General features: G+C 38.8%; 1 protein-coding gene across 2 annotated transcripts; it reads right to left on the reverse strand.

Moving 5' to 3' along the window:
- Positions 1–655: 655 nt before the first annotated feature.
- Positions 656–19,294, reverse strand: PPP1R17 (protein phosphatase 1 regulatory subunit 17). Of its 2 annotated transcripts, XM_054274109.1 has the most exons (6): positions 18,960–19,294; positions 11,766–11,879; positions 8,236–8,388; positions 6,682–6,843; positions 4,198–4,261; positions 1,753–1,815 (listed from the first exon to the last, which is right to left on the reverse strand). In XM_054274109.1, exons 2-6 carry the CDS (start codon positions 11,845–11,847, stop codon positions 1,809–1,811), a joined length of 468 nt encoding a protein of 155 aa, XP_054130084.1. In that variant the 5' UTR covers positions 11,848–11,879; positions 18,960–19,294; the 3' UTR covers positions 1,753–1,808. The 2 variants fall into 2 exon arrangements, with proteins under 2 accessions (XP_054130083.1, XP_054130084.1); XM_054274108.1 differs by lacking the exon at positions 4,198–4,261 and having other exon boundaries at positions 656–1,815.
- Between the last annotated feature and the right edge of the window lie 2,580 nt (positions 19,295–21,874).

The raw sequence follows: 21,874 nt of genomic DNA on the forward strand, positions 1-21,874 counted from the left end.
CCCTGCAAAGGATGCCAGCAACAGCAGCTCTCTCCTGAACAGGGCAGAAACTGGGTTTTTTCTGGGGAAAAGCAGGGGTGGTACAATGAGGGAAAAACCAATCAGTCCCAACAAATCTACATGGGGTTCCAAAGCCTGCTGGGAACTCACCATGACCAAGGAGGATTTCTCAATCCATGAGACTTTGAGAGGATCTTATCATAACCCATTCAAGGGATACCTCTCCAAGGGAGAGGGCTGGCATGCACATCTGTTTCCACACTTTATTGTGGATCTTATATTAATGTTGTTACTTGAACTATTGATTGCTTATATTTTAAGTATTATCTCATCTCACTGATAGATTAATAGGATAAAAACAAGTACACTTTCTAAGTAAGAGGTATCCCATTAATCATATAGTGGACCTCTTGTGCAATTAATTATGCAATTATTTATTGTAAGCTCATTGATTACATCTTGATATGTCTTCATATATTTGTGAATGGACTGCATTCTCATGAAAGATGTTGGGTCAGTTACAGTGGCAAATGGAGTCCAAACTAGTATGGTCCTCAGCTGTCGGTATAAGCGACTTAAAAAGATAACTAAATTCAGTCTGCCAGGCTAGATAATCTTCAACCTCTCTGCTTAGTTCCCTAAGGGTTCAGCTACTCCATCTATCCCAGAGCTATTAAGGTAAGCACACAGTGTCCAGTTCTATCTTTTTTTTTGGTAAAATATTCTACCAATACCCATCTCTCCACAAATGCTGTAGCTAGCTGTGAAAGCAATTCTTGTTTGAATCATTGAGGTAAACTATTTTAAAAGTCACATGATGCTCTTCTACCTTGCAGTAAGCATATGCCACTGAGTAACATTATTCCTTTTACTCCATTTTTACCTTCCTGCTGTGATTTTGAATCTTTAAAACCTCTCCTAACTGATTACCTAGGATTCAATTTAAAAAACAGATGTGAAAAGAAATTATTGGGAGCAAAAGCATCAACTATCCAACAATTTTATCTTTCAGCAATCCAGTGGAGACAATTACCAGCAGGCATTGCACTTCCCTAGTGTTTCTCCTCTGAGATCTCTGCCCTCCATCCTGTTTGATGCATCTGTCAACACTGAGAGCCCTTAGGTGTAATTTTAATTCTGAAGTAAATTTATCTTTTCCTCTTTACACACACAAGTCATGAGCAGATACAGGCAGAGGAAATATTTGCTTTGCATTTTAGAGACTCTGGAATTGAATCCTGGCCCTCTCACCTTCTTCATCTATCCCATCAAGTCTGCACTTGGGAATTTTCACTGTGGTCATTGTTATTCCAGGAAAGGAAAGCTGAACAAATTAGGTCAAGTGTCAGGCAAAAAAAGCAATTTGAATCACTAGCTGATGTTTTACTACTCTGCGTTACCACTTCTAGTGCCAGGTACTGTGTGAGTACTGCACTGCACAAAACTAGATCTGATCTGAGGTGGATTCCTTCTTGACAAAAATGCTAGGAAGCCCCTTCTAGTAAACCGACAGAATCCTTCAAACCCTGTGTAACTGAAATTTCTGCCATTCATGTCCAATAATGCTTGCTGGGAATTATGAGATGCAGATAAGCAGATAAGCACTTGATGGTAGTTTAAATTCAAGTGAACAACTGAGAAAATTATTTATAAAGGTGAAAGATCTTCTTTAATGTGCTGCCACTTTGAATGACCCATGATTATTTACATTGTATTATTGAAATATCACTGTAATCTAACTGTGGATTGTGTCTCCATCCTTTTCTTCATCTTCCATAATCACTGTTTGTTCTTCTTCTGTAAATAGCTTAGTGCCTTAAAAAGAGAAGAACACAAAAAACAAACAAACAAACAAACAAACAAAAAACAAATAAAAAAAAGGTGGAAAAGTGAGTTGATTTAATATACTACTTTTTAGAAAATATCAGGCAAAAGAGAATTTTTCAGTTTTCTCTTATTTCTTGATTTTAATGTCATCACACGAATTACTCCTCATTTCTTTTTGGCATTTCAGTCCCTTAATACTTACTGAACTAGAGTTGAATCGCTGCATTTTTAGCAAAAATTATTAAGCATTCTTAAATCCAGTATATTTTTGCTATCTGTAAAAAGAGACTGAAGTTTCATTTGGGAACCTGTTTGTTAGAAGGGTTTGGGTAGCTAAATAAGGGAAAGAGCTTGCATGATGAAGCAAATACTGTAATTAATCTTTGTAACAGGAACAGCTTTTATGGACATGTAGATTTTCTCTATGTCTATAGCATATTACTTAGATCTTGCAAGTGCAGGTGAAACAAGAGATGTTTAAATACCCACATGACAAGTGCAATCTCCACTGAAATGATAAAGCATCAATAAATTGCAAAAGCTACTAAATGAAGAACAATGTGAAAATAGACTTGGATTGTAGATCATACTTCCCACAAATCTGTCACTTCTCCTTTCTCTATGTTTCTCTCTTTTTCTCTGTTAAACCAGTAAGTGTGTCCTTTGAGGATCCAGAGTATATAATACCCAGATATAAAAAATATTGTAACTGCTTTCCTCATTAAAAAATAAGTAAGAGTAATGTGAGAACAATGCATTAGGTACAAAATATTTACCTATACTGCCCTTCATTTAAGTTAGCTCCTGCTTCATTTATATGCAGTTCTTGTGAACTAGCTGGTTTCAGCAGCACTGTGAGATAAACTGAAAGGTATAAATTATTAACATTCATTTATGTCTTTCAGTTAATTTGAAACACAAAGGACTTCATTTGTTCAAGCAGCAATTAAGTAGCTCTTGTTGTTAACTGCAAAGAATGATGGCATTTTATGGAGATAGATGTAAATATTCCTCACACAGATTTCTATTCCTATAGGCAACCTAGGCAAAGATAGACAAGTTTTTTTTTTTCCTGATGCCTTTGGGTTTTGGGTTGTGTGTGCTGCAAAGGAGAGTGGGGGTTATTTTTTGTTGGTTTTCAATGGGCCATTGAGGGGCAGGGAAAACATAATATGTGCTTAAAATGTACCTTCAACTGTGTGATGAAATTCAATCTATATGCATTTGCTATTGAGAGAATGACAGAAACAAATGCAATTTTCAGTTATACCTCCAATGACACTTTGTTGCCTGCTGTTGAAGTCGCCTTTGAACACTTGGCATGGAATAAAAGCAGCCTGCTAAGATGCTGCCTCTCTGTACAAAGCTTTTCAGATCCTGTATTCTGGATCTGTTTTCAAGTGATTACCTGCCTGTGGCAGACTGGTGCCTGTGTCAGGCAAAATAACCTAAGTATTTAAATGCCTGAATTTTATTCCCTTCCTATTCTAAAGATGCATATTTAATTTTCAACATACATCCAACACACATCATTCTGCCAGTTGAAGTTCACCAGTGATGGCTCCATGATTTTCTATGAAAAGCCTTTGGTTGAAGGCTGGCTCAATATTTGCTACTTATTTACTTTCAGATTTATTCCATCTGGAAGCACACACAAAGAAACTAAGCTTTTATGGAACTGCCGTGCAAAATAGAACCTGAATTATAAACTTGGAGACCTGAGAAGACCCAGCAGAACTATGTGAGCTAAGTAAATATAGACAAACCTTTCTGTCCTGTCTCCTTGTCATTAGTCTTGCTGAAATAAGCAGCACTCAGTGCTAAATGGTATTGATGCCTTGGAGTGACATTTACCTAGAACAGAGGCTTGACAGAGTTAAGAGAATAAAGTGGGTATTTTTTAAAGGCCTTCAATAGCTACACCTTGGGCAGTGTAAAAGCCTCGTGGAGGCTACACCCAAGATGGACAGCAGTCACAGGTTTTTCAAGCAGATAGAAGTTTTGTCTGTTTGCATTTCAAGGGTTAATTCTCCAATTACAGCTTCAGGCAATGAAGCCATATTCCCTCAGCTCGCTCCTCCCCAGTTCACTTTTGGTTATATACTTTTCAGGGCCCGAGGCTGTGGTGTGTCCTTGGATGACAGGTCCAGAGGGATTCTTTTGTCTAACTAAAATGTAAAGATAGTTAACTACACTTTATCTGCCACCATTTCTAATATTTCTCCTTCAGATCCCCTGCAAACCACTTCTAGATTCAATTCAAGAAACTCCACTTAATTCTAGTAAAAGATCTTATTTAATAGTCTCTTGAACAGCTGTCCACACAAATACTTTTTTGTAAATGCAGCGAAAATGGCAGATGTGTTATACCTCTTTGTTTTGACCAGCACTCCTAGGACAGTCCCTCTCCCTTCTGGGTGGTCTGAGAGATTTTCTATCACAAATAAAAGCCAGTCAAATGTACCGTGTAAAATTAAGAAAATTAATGTATCTACTAGGTGGCATGTGGTCCAGATGAGAAGCAGAATCAGTTTTATACCTCAGGAGCATCCAATCCAATTGGGAAATGCAGTTAAAGAAAGGGGCCTACTAAGTTAGTTATCTGAAATTTCCTCTACAAGGGTCAGGCTTCTAAATGTATTCAGCCTTCAAACTTCTACTGAAGTGGCACAGTTAATGTTAGGCCACATCCATATAAATGAGTCATGAGCAGATGTCTCCTTCAGTAGCAAGTTCTCCTTCAGTCAGCCAACACCTTGTCTTTCTGAAGGAATTAGACCAGAAGACAAAATACAGGCAAATTTCTAATGGTCATTTTTTCCATATCACTTGACAGTAAATGGCTTGAATCTGATCCAAGCCTGTAGTCAACTCTGGAACACTCTGTTGCCATCCTCACTTAGCATTGTATAGTCCATTAACTAAATTAATGGTCTTTAGCCCTGTGGGTTTGAGCTAGAATGTAAAGACATGTGTAAATATGGGAATACAGTTCCTGAAATGGGACTGAGGTTTCCTAATCAAATGAGAGATAACTTGTAAAATTAGTTTCAAGTCCTCATTCTCTCTCATAGCCTAGAAAACCAGTTAAGGCAGCTCCTTTAGAAGAATATCACACCCCCATTGAAAATGTCTGGGTAAGAAGAATGGAAGTTTAACTATTCACCTCTTCCCTCTCCAGCTCAGCTGCAGGCGTTCTCCCTAGGCAGTCTGGAGACATGTGCTATCTTGTTTCTCTGATTTGTAGCCCAAGAGGTATGGCTTAAATCTAGGTGGCACCTGACAAATAAATGATTTAAGACAACTTTTTCTGTCTAGTTTTTAGCTTTCTAACAGAAACACTCATGTTTCTGTGAGCCATTTTGGTTCTAGAGTGTACCTAAAAATTGCAATTACTTGCAAGTTCTGTTGGGAAATTATGGTGACACTGTATATTTACCCTCTGTTTTCTTTAGCCAGATTCCTTGGCAGATATTAACTAACAATCTAATAATCCTTAAAATAGATCTGCAGGATGAGTTGCATTTCATAATACACACATCTAGGAAAACAGAGGTAGGGAGTCTAAGTGACTTTTTAAAACAGCAAACAGAGAAAGACTAACTTACAAATGTTTAGCAAATCAAACATGCTTCTCACTCTTTGAAACCCAGAACTTCCAAATTGCATTCAGTAAAACACATTTTCTTCACAAGTGATCAGAGGCATCATATCAAAGAAAAAAAAAACGTTTTCCCAGTGTTACACAAATCACTACCATTTTGACTTCCTGTTTGTATTCTCTTTCCATTGTTTTGCATTAAAATGCTGATTTGTCCTTGAAATTGCTGGTGGTCCATGGAAAATTTATAACATGCATCTCTGGACTGCATCTCTCTGAGCTTTGAATCCTGAACTCTACTGGGAACCTCTGGAGTTCATCAGTTAGCAAAGTGATTCATTGGTAATGGTCTTGCTATTTATCGTGGTAAGCATCAGACACACTTCTAATAGGGGTTCCTCTTACAGCTGGGGACCTCTGTTTGGGCCATACACTTCAGCTGTCTCTAGAATCTGCTCTAAAAAGGCTGGTTTGTATGCTATAACTAGGTAATCAGAATTACATAAATATACTTTTCCTTCATCACTTCTTAATTTAAATAAGAGAGGGAATTTGTTCATAAAGCATGATGCAGCTTTATTTAGTGTATGTTCCTGAGCTCTGACTCCTGAGTTTACCCAAAAAGCAGGTTAGCTCTTTCCAAATGATCCATGGTAAAGTTTCCCTTCCCTTCCCTTCCCTTCCCTTCCCTTCCCTTCCCTTCCCTTCCCTTCCCTTCCCTTCCCTTCCAACTTTCCCCATTGGCATGTAACATGGTGTCTACTGCACGTCATTCCTGATGCACAGAATTATCTTTAAGGTGCTGTTAATGAGAAATTCATCACCACTTGGCTACATCAGTGCCTGTCAGGGACTGCCAAATGAAGGAGGGGATTAATCAGTACAGCTTTGCTCCAGGTTGTTGGAGGCATTTTAGTGCCGGTGACCTAAATATTTCTATGTGCTTAGGTTTGAAAAGCAGGGCACTAGTTGGGTTTTCAGAAAAGTAGGATTGCAGTTTGCAAGAAACAATCAAGTGACCAAATGCCTATTCTTTCTACCTGTTCTTTCTATCCCTGGAGCTTGAACATGGGATATGTATTAGACTTTTCATTTTCACCCCACTATTATTATATACTTAGACCAAATAGATCCAGTTCAAGAACTGCTACTCTACTGAGCAGAGGGCAACCTCCTTTCAGCCTTCTAAGTATATGTCTGACACTAGCCACTTTTTGCTGCCTCCTAGGAGGGTCTTCACCTAAGTTTCTTACCTAATATCAAAGGTGGGATGTGTATTGCAGGTGTATCTTTTCTTCTGGGCTTTTTCTGCTCCCGTCCAGTGATTTGAGAGACTGGAGACATTCTCTCTCTCTGTGACTTCTCTGGGATACCATACCTTTTCAGCAGATTTTCAGATGAGTCTGAAACTATGCCTGTAAGCAAGCAATAAAGAAAACGCTACATTAGCCTGTTTACATTGAAGAAATTTCCACCTGTGTAGCTCTCCTAAAGACTACTCTGAAGTAGAGTGGCGCAACTGCATGATCTGCTGCATGATGTACCTACCCCACATTTCTTTCAAATTAATTATTTCCCATAGGCTCTAGAAAATGATTCTATCAGGCCAGCTGGCTTGTGATTATACATAATGCACTAAAAATCATGGGACGGATCAGTGTAATCTCTTATTCCAGAACTTTAGACATCTTACCACAGTAACTTAATCACACAGACGTTCAAGAGGTTAGTTGGGAGCAATATGACCACACAGAAGAGGCTGTTTTAACTAGTAAAAGAATATTTTTTTTATTGACAATTGCAGGAAGAAAACACAGCTCTCCAGCCTCTGAGCTGCTCTTCCTAAGAGAGAATTGCTGATGGAAGGTACATGTGAAAACTGAACAGAATCAAATATCTGGATTACAAATACTGGAAAATCCCAGTGCTTATTTTTGACTTGGTGAATTGTTGCAGATATACAGAGAAGCATACAAGTAGTTACTGGCTAACTCCTCCATGTATGTGCAGCATGGGAAGAAGAATTCAATAATGTAAGAGCACAGCTCTCTTGATGGAAATTATAACACTGCTTGTTAGCTGAGAGTGACAAACATTCCCACTGCTGTTTTTGGATCATTAGGTTTCAGTAGCAGTCTCCTGCTTATTCTTCCCTTCTCCAGGTTGGTGGCATTTGGGTCTCAAATATCTGTATTCGTGCCACAGTAGGGAGCATTCCACAAGAAGCCCCTTCATTGCTGTGATGTTTTCTGCTTCCTGAAACACCTACCCTTTTCCAGAGTCCCCATAAACACATGATCTCTGTGATTTCCGGGAGAACCATCCTGCAGGTGGCTTGTGTGCTTGACTGGTCTACTCCCAGTGTCAGCCCCAGCCTCCCGCTGTGCACTGGATGCAAGTTTCATGGAAAAGTGAAAGGGCTGGACTGGATCCTTTTTTTGATTTTGGACCATATCCAATTGGGACATCTAGCATGGCTCAGCAGCTGCCAATACATAGACATAGTATCACACAGTAATGTAACATTATTTATCAGCAAGTCTATGAGATCCACGGAAGCAGGTTTTTCAGAGCATAAACCTATCCACCTTGGTATTCCCAGAAGTGAGACCAAACCCTTCAACTAACATGGAATATCTTTGAGAAAGACAGACTTTTTTGTTCACCTGCCTTCCCAGGTGCACATGCAGGAAGCTGTGTTCCTGTATGCATCCAAGGGGACATAACTGAACATTCCATGGACTTTCATCCTTCTCCAGTCCCCAGACATGAATTGGGATTTCAAAGTCAAGAGATTTACTGCTCACATGTTAGAGGTGGTGGAGTGTGCAAAGCGGGTGTATCTTTTCTCTTCGGCTTCTTTTGCTCCTGTTCAGTCTTCTGAGAGGCTGTGACAATTTTACCTTTTCTTGGTTTATTTTTGAGGTCACAGCTCTTAATCAGCTGCTCTGAAAGATCTTCTGCAGGGAAAAAATATAATGGAAATTAAAACTTAGGAGAGATAAAAAAGAAAAGGTGGAAAGAATCACTTTGATAATAGTGCTTTAATTCAAATGCCCAGGAAGAAAAATCTCTTAAATATTTAGAAAGCAAACAAAAGAGGGCTCTGTGCCATACTACATGGGAGTCAAGTGACTTAGGAAGTCGTTCTGTGTTGTTGGCAGTACCCATAAAACAAAGAGAGAGAGTTGTGGGCAGCTTGTGTGTTTACATGTCAGAGGAGAGGCTGCATCATTGTGTGTAGAGGTTCCATAGCCACCCCTGTTTCATCCAGTGGTAACTGTGTGGATTGTATCTTCAAGAGTTACAAGGCCAGTTCTGTGAAGTAAAGTTTTATATATATAGGGTCGGTCTGAGCTATTTGTAAAATGAGCCAGTCAGTATATTGTTCCCTTCAAGAGTTACCTTTATTTCCAGAGCCAATGAGCAATTGGTATTTGCTTTTTATTTACATAACATGACACCAGAGTTTTGGTTTTCCTTTAAAACAATCCTTTACTCAGATCACCCAGAAGGTCAACATGACTTTTTCTGCAAGGGTCTGTATTTCTGGGTGCTCAGGCAAGCTGAAAATACAGAAGATAACTTGTTGTGGTAGTACATCCCTCTCCCTCAACTTCTCTTTGGGCTTGCTCTACAATCTCAGCAGCTTCTGATACGCCTTAGTTGAATCAGCTGAGTGGTGAGGTGCCCCCTAACTGTGCCAGTTGAGCGCTGAAGCATCTCTGACCATCCTGGGTGTTCTTGTATGGTAAAGGTAGGAACTCCTCTGACCATACCAGGAACATGAGCAGTCCAACCAAAGTAAGGAACAAAGGATAAGCAGTCATTCTTATTAGCTTTGGTAAGTCATTTACCCAACTGAAATGATACCATTGTTATGAGACTTTTTGAAAAAAATTAATCATAGCCTGAGTGTAATAGTACTGTTTTTACTGGAAGTTTTTGGAAAAATCATCTTATAATGCTACAAACAGCGGTGTAGCAGCAAGGAGAGCTGTTTGAGCTCTCCTTGAACACAGTGGGCCTCTAAGTAGGATGCCTCTTGGAGCTTGCAAACTCTCAAGTTTGCAATACTTGAAAGACTGTTGCTGATAACAAGGTCTAGGCAGATACCATCCCCACACATACATTCTCCTTGAGGTGCAGCCCAGGCTGGTTGAGAAACATTAAGGGATTTGATATGAGTACTGCACTGAGCCTGAAAGGAATTTTTGATAGATACCTTTACACTTGTTAATATAGATGTATACATCTTTTTTCATGTGTTCATGCAAGTGAATAGTTCATGGTATGAATGTTGTTATTTTGAGTATATAACTAACTCACTGTTATAATTGTAGCAAATCCTATTGAATTATTTTTTCAAATATTAAATTTGTCAATGATTAAGTGCTTTTGCACCCTTTTCTTACATCTATATCCTCTGCACCCTTACCCTCTTGCATCCCCAGTCTTCATGTAAATCATTCCAAGTTGCTTCTAATCCAATTTACTTTTGTATGCTTTGTCTACATAGTAAGTAATAGAATGAACTTTGCCACTTAACTCTGTTAAAGCTGCATTCTCATGAATTTGTATTAAATCCTGCTTTTTGCCAATAACCTTGACAATGATTCTTTAAGGATTTTTAACCACTCATTTGTGAACCTGCCATTAGTATCATCACAGAAACCAGTGTTTTGAATTCTTAAAAGCAGCTTGTTTGACTTCAGCTGGGCTCCCCATATGGTTACCCAGCCCCTGGCAGCAGACTTGCATGCAAGCACAACTTAATTGCAGGCTCTTTCATACTATTTAAGGCAGCTGTTATTTCTGTGAGCCTGCAGGTAGATGTGGGAAGGATGGCCTCTGGGTTAAGTCCCTGGAGATGTGGGGTTTTTTTTCTGACCTTCACAGGCTTTCTTCATAGTCCTAATGAGATCCTTTACCCTCCCATTGCCTCTGTTTTCCAACAGTATAATAAAACTCATTCTGTATATATTTAAATAAGCAATTTTGTGGACCAACTATGGTATACTAACAGTTGTAAAAACAGTGTCTGTGGCTAGAAATGCCATGTAGCAGAGACAGAACTAGAATACTTTCCTTGCAGTACTAATAGACAAAATTTATAAAACCCCTGGTGAGACTTTTTTTTTTACAAGGAAGTGAAATTGCATTTGTGTTTCATTATTCTTGTCACAAAGGTAACAACAAGCAAACAGATTATTCTTTCTGGGTTGCTAAATCTTCAGGACAATTTAGTAAGATAAGAGTGAAATCATAGCACTAGAAGCAGAGGCAAAGACCATGAATAAGCAAAAAGTTTATCTATCAAGCATGAAATCTAGTATTCTGGAGTGTGACAGAGCAAAGACAATCCTAGTATGCTCATTGTGAAAGCTGTAAGAAGTAGCTTCAAGAAAGGAAACTGATGAGGAAGGAGAAAACTGTGGGAAAGAGTGAAGGAAAGATGATTTTCACAAAGCTGGAAAAGCAGGCCTGAGAAGGAGAAAGAGCAGAGAAACCTAGAACTAGCTTCTGAAAGTAGAAAAAGTTACAATGGTATAGCACGGAAGGACATGAAACACTAGCTTGAGTTTTAGGCTTGGCTAAGATAGACCTTAAGACTACAGAAAATTATGTTACCAAGATAGTAGACAGTTTTAAGCTTAATAATGGTATATGGTGTATTGTTAATAGAAAGGAGACAGGCAAGCATTGTGTGAAGCAGGTGTACATGTACTTTTAGTAATTGGCTAGAACAATTGTCTGTAAGCTTTAGCAATACACTATTGGCTAGGAAGTATTTTAAATGCTCTGTAACAAAGATGTCTTTGGCTGTTGCTGGCAGTACATTGCTGGCAGAGCTTTTGCCATCTTTCTATTGTCTCAACCATGTAATGAGGCTGCAATAAAAGCTCAGGGAATGTTTCCCAACAGTCCTGTTCCATTTGTGAAACTTTCCAACACAGAAAACATTTTAGAAATGTCTCAGTGATGGCAAATTGAATGCTTGAAATCTTTTACTCAAATTGCATATGGAAGATATATTCAGGGAAAGCTCAGCTATATCTTAACTTTCCATTTGCTGTGGTATAAATGAAGAAACTGCTCTATCAGGGAAAAGATCAATGACTCTTTTTCCTTTCTCCTCTTTAATTAACTTCACTCTAGAGATTCAGCTGATATTTATATGCAGAAAAAGTGCTCTTTGTCTTTCCATCTGGCACTAGAAGTGTCAGCAGAAGGTGTAATCTATCTGTTTTCATGGGGGGTTAGTTGTATTGCTGGACTTTATTATGTGAAGACAATACCCCTCATTAGAGCAATGACACCATTAAATAACACTTACCTAAATGGTTACACTGTGAATCTTGCTTGTCCAGTCTGTCATCTGGGATATCAAGTGGCTGAACACATTCTGTTGACATCATTGAAACAGCGCTTTTCTCCTCCTATGAAGATACTACACCACATTAATGAAAAAAAATTTTAAAGAAATTCAGCAGCATGACATAAAGCAAACATATTGGCATTACCTAACAACTGATGAAGAGTTCTTGTCTTCCAGCAGTCTGCTGACCTGATTTTTTACTCACACAGGCTGTGATTCACTGCCTTGGTTACACACACAGTAATCTGTTTCTCCACTTACCTTGCTGTAAGCAACCCACACTAGCATAGATTGACTCTACAGAAAAACATACTTTTTTTTTGAACACACAGAAAATGCTATCTCATACACAAAGTAAATGCTAAGGAAGAGGATGTTTTGTTTTGGTTTTCTTCTCCACTTTTTCTCAACAGTAAACTAAGGATCATATTTGCTATTTATTATATGAAGTAATTTAAATCATTAATTCTGTTGACTTGGTCTTTTAAGTCCAGCTTCACTAAGATACCTTACATACCAGAAAAATCAGCTGTAAAGTGCTGCCTCAGAAAGATGGCCAGTGCTCACAGATCCCAAAGCCATCATGAAGTAAACTTACTCATCACTTTGGTAAGACCATGGGAACTATTTCATGTAGCTATTTAAGTGTCCATGCTCTATAAGTCTCACTGGATTGCTGTTTGGGCTATTTTGTCTCCCTTTACTTATAGCTGCAGTGGGTATAGAAGTGCATCCTCACCCATCCTCCTACCTGAGCTTCCTCAGCACCTTGCAAGATGAGACTTGATCCTGGGGCTGCCACAGATGCCACCATAGAAAGAAGAAATTAAGACCATTTTTCACTGCTGATAATTTCTATTGTTGCTTAGCAGAAACTCTTCAGAATGTCAAAGGCAATGTTAAAGGGAAACAACCTTCAACCTGAAGGTGCAGTCCAAGTGATCTAGCAACAACTCTGGTAGTTTTTCATTCATAACCTCCCTTCCCCATTTTCAGGGAATAAGAGCAGAGTATGACTTCCTTGTAAGGAGAAGAAAGGCAATGTGGAAAAGAAAAAAGCTTGAGACATTATGAATAGAAGATGAAGGAAGTAATTGAGGAAAAAAAAGAGGAAGGGGAGGTAGAGAAGACAATGCCAATAAAAGAGAAAAGTAAGAAAAGAGGCAGCTGCAGAATAACAGTGAAAAGGAGGATGGGAAAATAGGAGACTAACCTCTGGAGTTTGGTTTTATCTTGCTGGAGGAAAAGAAATTACTTATTATTTCTTTGTAACTTACATTGGTTGTTTGCTGACAAGAGACAGAACAGTAGGGGAGTTAATCTCATTTCCATGACTAAACTTGCATCTATGTAAAGAACAATTAACCCTTGAACAAAGTATTTGCAAAAGAAGGTAGGAAAGGTTGCACTGATGTAGTTCTTCAGTGGATGGAACACGTCTTAAATTACAGTGACTTACAAATAAATAAAATAACACTGCTGTTATGATTCTGTGTGGTGGTTTAGATAAGCCCTTGCCTTTTTCCCAGGCCTCTGACAGCAGGCAGTAGCTTTATTGAGGTAGCCAGCACCCCAAAGCTCACTCTCATTCACAAGTTCTTTAATATAGGCTGATTCAGTCTATTATAGAATGAATTATTTATTTAATAGACAGAAAACTAACAGACGTAAGATTTAAAACAAATTAATGCTACACAGGAATAAAGAAAAAAAAGAAAAAAGACTACTAGTAGACATATACAGAGCAAGGTTAAAGGTACCTATAAATGTTACAGCTAGCAAAGAAATAATATAACTTAGGATTCAATGTATCTTAGCATCCATTTGGTGATGGGGCACACATCACGTTCCTTTCCCTCAATCCTCAGGGAAGTAACTACGGATTGGAGTCCATAGTCCAGGGAGAAATCTCCCAAAATTTCAGGGTGTGTGTGTAGAAGCCTTCTACCTCTGTGATAACTCATATGTCTTTAATAGTTTGTAAAACACCGTCTCTCAGTCAAGAATATTTCCTTTATCTCTTCCCACATCTGCTCTCTAGACTAAGATGCTGATTCTTAGCTGAGGTTTGAGTACTTTGGATACCAGGGATGACCTCTTGCTGGGCCTTTCAGCCCTTAGGTTACCTCTTTATAGAACAAATGTCAGTGGTAGAGAGGAGGGTGGGATGGATGTCCTGTCACAACTGGCTGGCAGCATCAAATTTGACTCAACTCATGTCAACATCAAAAGTTAACATTGACTGATATTGTACATATGGAATTAATTCCCTTATGTTTCACTATTTAATTTGTAATATTCTACAAATTATTAAGATCTTACTGAATCAGGCCTTGATGAGGGATTTCACCTTCAAATGTTCACTACAGAAATGTCCCAGTCCAGCCTCACATCTGTACTAAAGTGTTACACTGGCTGAAGGCTCATTTGCCTTCACTACAAGAAAAATCCATCACTTAGGAAGACTCTAGAGAAAGAAATCTTTGAAGGCACCTTGAATGGTTGTTTGATTTATTCACTGTATAAGTAAGCTACAGCTGTGGTTTAAAATAAAGCAGACATCATTTTATTTAATACAAAACTTATCTGTCCTTATGAAGGCTTGCACTACATTTTGTGATTTGAGGGTGTTTTATTCTTTTGATGCCATTTGATTTTACTGGATTTGATTAGGGCATGCTGGCTAAATATTATGACTAGGTAAAATGTTATTTTCAGAAGAATACTCTGTTTACAAGGTTTTCAGTGAAATCAGGGATATTATTTCAGACACTATGGACATTTTTGTTTTTAACATGTCTTGAGGCAGAAAAGACTGGGGATAGCAAAATTTAAATGTAAGATTGGTAGTAAATTATATTTAGTGGAAATAGCTTATAAAATATGGTTAAATGAGGTTAGATTTCAATACGTTGTTTCATTGAATTATTACACTCAATAAAAATTAAGCTTTGTAAAGAGACTTAATATAGGATTGCTTCATTATTTTTTCTTATTATGGTAGTTTGGAAAATATTATCTAAAATACATCTTTTGGGTCTGTGTTTATATTTTCACTGTCACACATGCCAAGCGCTTGGCATCTTCAGTGCTTTAAAATTCTGGTTTGCAGGCTAACTTATGGCACTCCCCTTCCATTTCTTTTCTTTTGTAAATCTGCCCTGAAGTCAGCATTGCCTTGCTTACTAAGCAAGCACTGCACTTTGTGACAGTCTGTGTGACAAAAGAATAAAAAGATAAAAATTGCTAAAATAAATAATGGATTTTGGTATCTTGGATATATATACATGGTGTCTGACGTGTGAACCTGTGAGCGCTGTTACATCCTGTCATCATGGATTACACACAGAGCTCTCCTTCAAAGGAAAGTTGCTGCATGTGACCATTGGTGCTTTCCCAAACAACTCAAATCAGTGCCTGCCACTAAGGAAACAGATACCCCAGTAACATTTTATGTGGGAAGGGAGCCTGCTGTAGGGGCTGCATGAAGCCATTAATATGGCTTTACAAATTGAAGCATGTTCTCAGATTTCAATGCATTAAGTGCAACACTTTTCTTAGCAGCCTTCACATTAGTGTGGTTTGCACTCTCTACTGCCATCAGTCACCTTGGTAGCAAATGCTATTCATGTGATGAAGTAAAGTGTTTTTTTGTTGCACTGTTATGTCTCTTGACGTAATGATCCACATTCATCCTTTGTGCATCTGTAATGGTTACATTGGTGGGCTACTTCACACACAATAGAAGATGCTTCCTGAGATACTATAGATTTTCCTATATGATTTAGGATTCAATTGTCATTTAGCCAGAGACTTTGGTACAGTGCAGCTAGGCTGTACCACCTTCTTCAGAGATATGTGCCTAAATAAGTCACCTCAAATCTCTTATTTCTTGGAAAAGAGAGAGCTGATAAGGACAACTGAAATGCTGTACTTAAAGCTGAGGCAAGTTCTAGCTTTGCCTACATAGTTTTGCTTGTTAAAACTTTTGGCATGAGATTGGATTGGCTCTACTTACAGACAGAAGAGGGCAATGAATGATAAGGCAGACTGAAAAGTCCAAGTATTACTAAAAGCTGCTTCAGCCTCATGTTAATGAAATTCATGCTGCATCACTGTCATATAACAGCATGACTCCATTAGGCACACACCCTTGTAAGATATGGTGATTCAGATGAAAAAAACCTGAACTTTTCACTTTCTGGATATCAGACTTTTGGATTTTTAGATAGGTTAAAGCACATACTAAATTTTTTTTCAAAATTCTCAGTTGTTGTACCCACTTGATTAAAGTGCCCAAATAAAGCTATCTTATCATTCACTAACATAGTTCTAAAACACACAAACATTTGCAAGTATATGATTGCTTTCTTTGCTTAAATTTTTGATTTCCATAACAAAATTCACTAATGCAACCAGTTCCAGGCTTCAATTAGGTAAAAATATTTTGCCAGATACAGCTAAAGATACCTGTTTAAGTTAACTATTTCAAACACAGTTGGTTTAATGTAGATGTGTGCCACAACTAATCAGCTTAGAGTTTAAGGAATACTCAGCACAGCTACTCTCACATATTTATAAGATTATATAAGTCTTTCAAGGCCATCTGATAATGTGACATTTAAACTGACTTAAAATGAAATCTCATGAGAAAAAACTTACCTTGTAAGATAGAAAAGTAAAGCTTTGAGAACAAAACTGAAGAGCTGGGCTTATTTTTCATTTGATCTTGAATTAGGCATGGAAACGGCTTGGGGGGAAAATCTCCATTTCTCTTAGGGTTTGAAGGGTTGTAGGGGCTATGCAACTATGTGGATATTAGGTACTATGGATAGTTGTATGTAATCTGAAGGGACAATGCACTTCTCAAATGAGTCACCCATAGGTGATCATTCTTACCTATAAAATGGAGAAATGAAGTTGTGATATAGAATTCTTATAAAAGTTTACAGGGGTTATGTGGGCATCAATGTCAGTACTCCTTATCATTGTACATTAAGGCTCATTATTTCTTTGTATATTGAATACTTAGAATTTATGAACTGGCCTTTTATAAGGTATCTACAACCTGTGCCTCTGAAGATTTCAGTAGACCATGTGGTGTATGTGGGATTGTATATGTTATTTGAACTCTTGTTCAGGAGAGCGTTTTGTTTCTACAAATGACAATATCCTGAAGAAAAATGCGCTAATCTCCAGGGCATGCATAATTATTAAACAAACCATGGGCATGTTGACATGAATGCTAGATAAATAAAAGTATTTTTGAGAGCATCCTTGTTGGGTGACAGCAGTCAATCTGAATTGAATAACTTCATTTTGATAGTTGGTAATAACATTGCCACAGAAGCCTGTTTGGCCCTATGTATTTATCTTCTGAAGCCAGAGCAATTCCTTAGAAGAATAGAGGAAAGCAGAGGCAGAAACAGAGGCAACTAAGGTCCTAGGGTGGTACAGTGTGCACACTTGTTTGTCCTCATTCTCATAGGCAGAGCCTGACCTGCTGCTGATGTACTCAATAGCTGGAAATGAAAGTAAATAGGGAGTATCCCATAGGCTGCTGCCAAATGCGGACACAAGGCTGGACTTCATCAATTACAGTCCAGCTGCTCTGGCATGGGGGTTTACTTTTTAAGACTGGTGCCTCCTCTCACACCAAACATGCACTTACAGTTTCCTGGGGGAGTTGATTATTATATCATTTTAAATTGGTTTGCCCCTTTCTGTCTGGTTGCAATGAGCACACAAGCAAGGAGGGACAGGTGGGGTCCCAACATCCTTACCTGCTCCTTTATCCCTGCAACCTCAAACTTATGTGGCAGGCAAAGAGCAAGACCTGTCATTCCTTCTGTAGCATGTCCCCTGTGGAGGGCTCTATAATGTGAGTAGGCTCCTTATTTGTTTGAAGTCATTTACAAATGCAAAAAGAAGGAACAAGATATTGGATGAAGCCATCTTGCACACATCTGCCCTATGCAGAAATAACGTGAAACAGGTCAGGACATGGGGAATGGTACAACATCCAGCTGCATTTGGCTTCTTCCATCTGTACTCAGCAGGCAGCCTTGGTACCTCTATCAAAAACTATGCACCTTCACCCATACTCCATCCTATCTCAGCCCATTACAACTTCTGCCTGGCAAATCATCTGAATAAAGCAAGATTACAAGTCAGAGGAGAAAATAAATGTCCTACAAGTAGAAATTCTCATTGTTGCTGCTCCAAACCTTTAATTACAGGTTTTACTATATGTTTAACATTATTCTATTGGAGTGATGCCTTCCAGGATACAGAAGACAGCTTCATGTTAATGCACAAACTTTCTTCTTCAGTTACTTGGGCACTAGGCTGCTCTCCACAGGCACCCTGTCAGATTATTCACTTTTATAAAGCATATTTAAATCTTAGCAAACACTTTGATATTTGAAAGCCTGATCTGAGTGTCTCCCTCTATCCAAAACTTTTGCTACTAACACTAGCATGGGTGAAGTACCACAGAATTGTCTTGGAGCAGTTTCTTCACACAGACAGTGTGCTTCTGGGTGCTATTTCAAAAATTGTGGCTGGATGGTAGACTAATTCCCATTACTAGCTTGTAAAATAAACTTGTAAAATAAAAACATTTATTTGTTTGATTGAAAAAATGCAAGATACATTTGCACAAGTTCTGGTTACAAGTCTTTGTCTTTGGAGATCATAAAAAATACAGTGTTCCCCAATTTTTTCCTTGAGGTACAAATTAACCCCTTGCACATGCCAGACTTAGTAGTGAGATAAGAAGTGCTTAATACTAGCTCCCACTTTGCTGACTTACAAATTTGGTTGTGAACTGTCCCACCAGTTAGTGCTTTAGTTTGCTCTAAAACCCTCTCCTCCCCATTTCCCTATCCACAAATCCCAGACTCGGTAGGTCATACCTTACCTTTCCCCGCATAGGACCATCCCCAGCCCATTCCCTATGCATTGGGGATCCTGTGCTTTCCTGCTCATCCCCAGAGGTGATAAGGCAACTTGCTGGTGGTGGCTGCTAAAAAAACCCAAAACAAACAAACAAACAAACAAATCCACACACCCCCTCAAAAAAAAAAAAAAAAAAAAAGGAAATCAAGAAGCCAACCAGCTGGGAGGAAAACACGTTGCTGAAGTACTTACTGAGCGGTGTGAGGGGAGGGTGCAGTTTGTCGTTGGGGCTCACTGGAGGATCTTTCTCCAGCCCAGTATTGGGGCTGCAGCTGATGCTCTTGCCTGTCTTATATACGACTAAGTGGAAGCTGTCTCTGTGGCAAGGCTGCTCTTGGGCGTCCTCCTGGAGGCTAGGGAACAGCAGCACCACTCCCTGCCCCACCAGCAGATTCTAATCCTGTTTCCGTCCTCTTCCACAAGTTGCAGGGGCCAAAAGAGAGGCAACAAGATGCGTGGGAGACCAGCAGTGCCTCAAGGCTGAGGCTTCATTCCTGCCAGATGACCAAGAGCCACAGATGCTGATGCTCTCAAAGAAGAAAGAGAGGATGTGAAAGCTTTGGCACAGAGAGCCAAAAGGTGAGCTGCAGCTGCTGGGTCTAGAGCTGCAAGAAAATCACAAGGGCAGGGAGTAAGGCTGATGCCGTCAGGGTCCCAGGGGAAGGTTGAGAATAAAAGTGGAGCAAGAAGGCAGGGCACACATCCAGAGCAGTACTATAAGCACAGAAACTGATGGACACTGTCTCCAGCACAGAGATTCAGTGATGACTGCATTTTTTTTTTGTATATATATCTGGCACAACTGGTTATACAAGCATGGTGTTTATGGGGCCAGGCAGGGAGTCTTCTGTGGCTGTCAGTTGTTTGCCAGCAGAGACCAGTCTCTCCTATTTTAGCCTATGCCCTTGGATGGAACTGTTATTTCAGCTGAGAGAAAAACATGCCTGACATTGGAAAAGCTCTGGAAGAAATACTCTAATCTGTTGTGGGACTGTGAACTGCTCCTCTCTTAGTATTATTTGCAACAAAAATGTCTTTGTCCATAAAAACTGTGGTGGCTCACAGTTGTCATTGTCTTATCTTCTTCTCCCCCCACTCAGTAACTGCAATTCAAATGTGCATGGCATACTTTCTTTCATAAACAGTATATTGTACAGAAAGCCCAAACAGGCAAACTGCTAATTGCCAGCCCTGCAAACTATGCTATGCCTATGGGTCCTTTAAGTATCATATGTGGTTCTACAAAATGGCAAGGATGTTAAATGCTCTAAAGGAACAACCTAAAAGAACTGTAAGCTTTCTTCATCAGTGCCTGGGAGAGACAAGTATGTTCATTTGCTTGCAAAGTGTAAGTGACCTGTGCTGATGTGTCTCAGTGGCCCATCTTTAAAAGTAAGTTCATAAATGTTTAATTATTCCTGAAAAAAATGGAGCAGAGGCTCCTAAGAATTTTTTTGGTGAAGAATAATATTACTAAATTCAAAAAAACCCAGAAAAACAAAAAACCAAATCAAAACAAAACAAAAAAACCCCAAACCTCCAAGCTCCTCAAATCACACAAAGCCCAACCTTGCTTTTTATGAGTTGCCCACCTCCACCATTGTCCAGACCTCTCTGTTGCAGTGAATTTTAAATTGAAAACTGCCTAATTTTCACTGAAATGTATTTTATTTAAATACAATTATTTCTTATTTTTCTATGAAGTCAGAAAATCAGAATGAGGTGGATGAAACAAAGTGGTCAAATCAGGAATATATTTTGAAACTCAGCTAAAGATTGCATTTTTATTGTCCTGATTGAAAAAGTCAGACAGTCATTTATAGCACTAAAGAATTCCCTGAGGATAAGAAAATAATTTCCTGTTCTAGGCACCAGATCCCAAGGTTACTTTGGGAATGTTACAATATAGGTTTAGTCAAAAGGAAAGCAGCCTATCAGCTATCTCAGCAACACTGCACATCCAACCCTGGTGACCTTTTAGGTTTGTTAGCTACCATAATGCCATGAGGCATTTAACTGCACCAGCAGATTTATCCCAGTCTCTACAGAATGTCTGTTGCTTTATCAGTGTGATGGAGGATTTACTGTCAGATGTGGTCTTTTAAATGTCTACAGTTTTTGTCCTACTTGTAGTAGTGTTGGGACTCCTGCCATATTTCTAATCTTCTCTGTTCAGTTATTTCACAAACACAACCTGGAAAATAGTCTGAGTTTGTAATAAATCTGCATTTTAATCCTCTTCACATGTACACAAGTGCTCCCAATCTTGGGAAAAGTAGCTATTGGAGAACTACTAATGTAATCAAAGATAAGAACATGTCTAAAAGTGTCCAGGCTAATGCTTTAGAAGACAAGCAATGCAAAAGGAACGTAGGAGAAGGTCTAACAAAAAATTACACATGCACACACACACACACACACATATATACACACATGCACATATGTACATATATACATGCATGTATGTATATATAACTATAACCTTACTGTGCATTTGTTATTGGTCATGGGTGTGGAACAGAGCATCTGATGCTACCTGAAGAGGCTAGAATGAGTCTGCTGGAAAGGAGAGAGCCAAGAACACTAGAGATCACCAGGTAAGTCACAGTACCTTCCCATACAAAAACTTGTCTCTAAAGAGTTAAAGGTGAGCATTATTATCAGTAGCAGGAAGGCCTGTGGCCTTAAAGATGACATAGTTGTCACCTCCGTATGTTCCATATCTACTGCACATGGCTATGAAAATCTTACAAAATAGTATACTGCTAATCTTGTGTACGATCCAAGGCACAGTGGCTCTGTGGGGGTTTTTTACATTAAGTTTACATTAAGGTAAGATTTTGCTATCAACCCTGGCACTATTTTCAGATGAAACAGGAGATGCTGATTAGGTGAAAGTGAAGTGCTATTTTATTTTAACAGATCTTAGGTATCCAAAAACTGCTCGTGATTCAGCCTCAAGTTACTTCTCTGTGCAGTAGCATGTGGTTACATCCAATATAATATTTCAGGTAAGAAAACTCAGGGATCACACTCTCCTGAAGTGCTTAAATCCACCTTCAGCCTGTGCTGTGTGAAGCAGTACATAAAGTTTGTTCCAGATTTAT

The sequence above is a fragment of the Melozone crissalis genome, unplaced genomic scaffold, assembly GCF_028551555.1.
Source record: "Melozone crissalis strain CALT ecotype California unplaced genomic scaffold, PUWL_Pcris_2 ptg000016l_1, whole genome shotgun sequence".
In the NCBI taxonomy this organism is placed as follows: domain Eukaryota; kingdom Metazoa; phylum Chordata; class Aves; order Passeriformes; family Passerellidae; genus Melozone; species Melozone crissalis.

Bases quoted from the DNA above. Each gene is read 5' to 3' on its own strand.
- PPP1R17 (XM_054274108.1), bottom strand. From the start codon at position 11,847: ATGATGTCAACAGAATGTGTTCAGCCACTTGATATCCCAGATGACAGA. The intron at 8,389-11,765 runs GTAAGTGTTATT...TTTTCCCTGCAG, and splicing joins TTCACAGTGTAACCATTTAG to AAGATCTTTCAGAGCAGCTG. The intron at 6,844-8,235 runs GTGAGCAGTAAA...GCTTGCTTACAG, and splicing joins CACTCCACCACCTCTAACAT to GCATAGTTTCAGACTCATCT.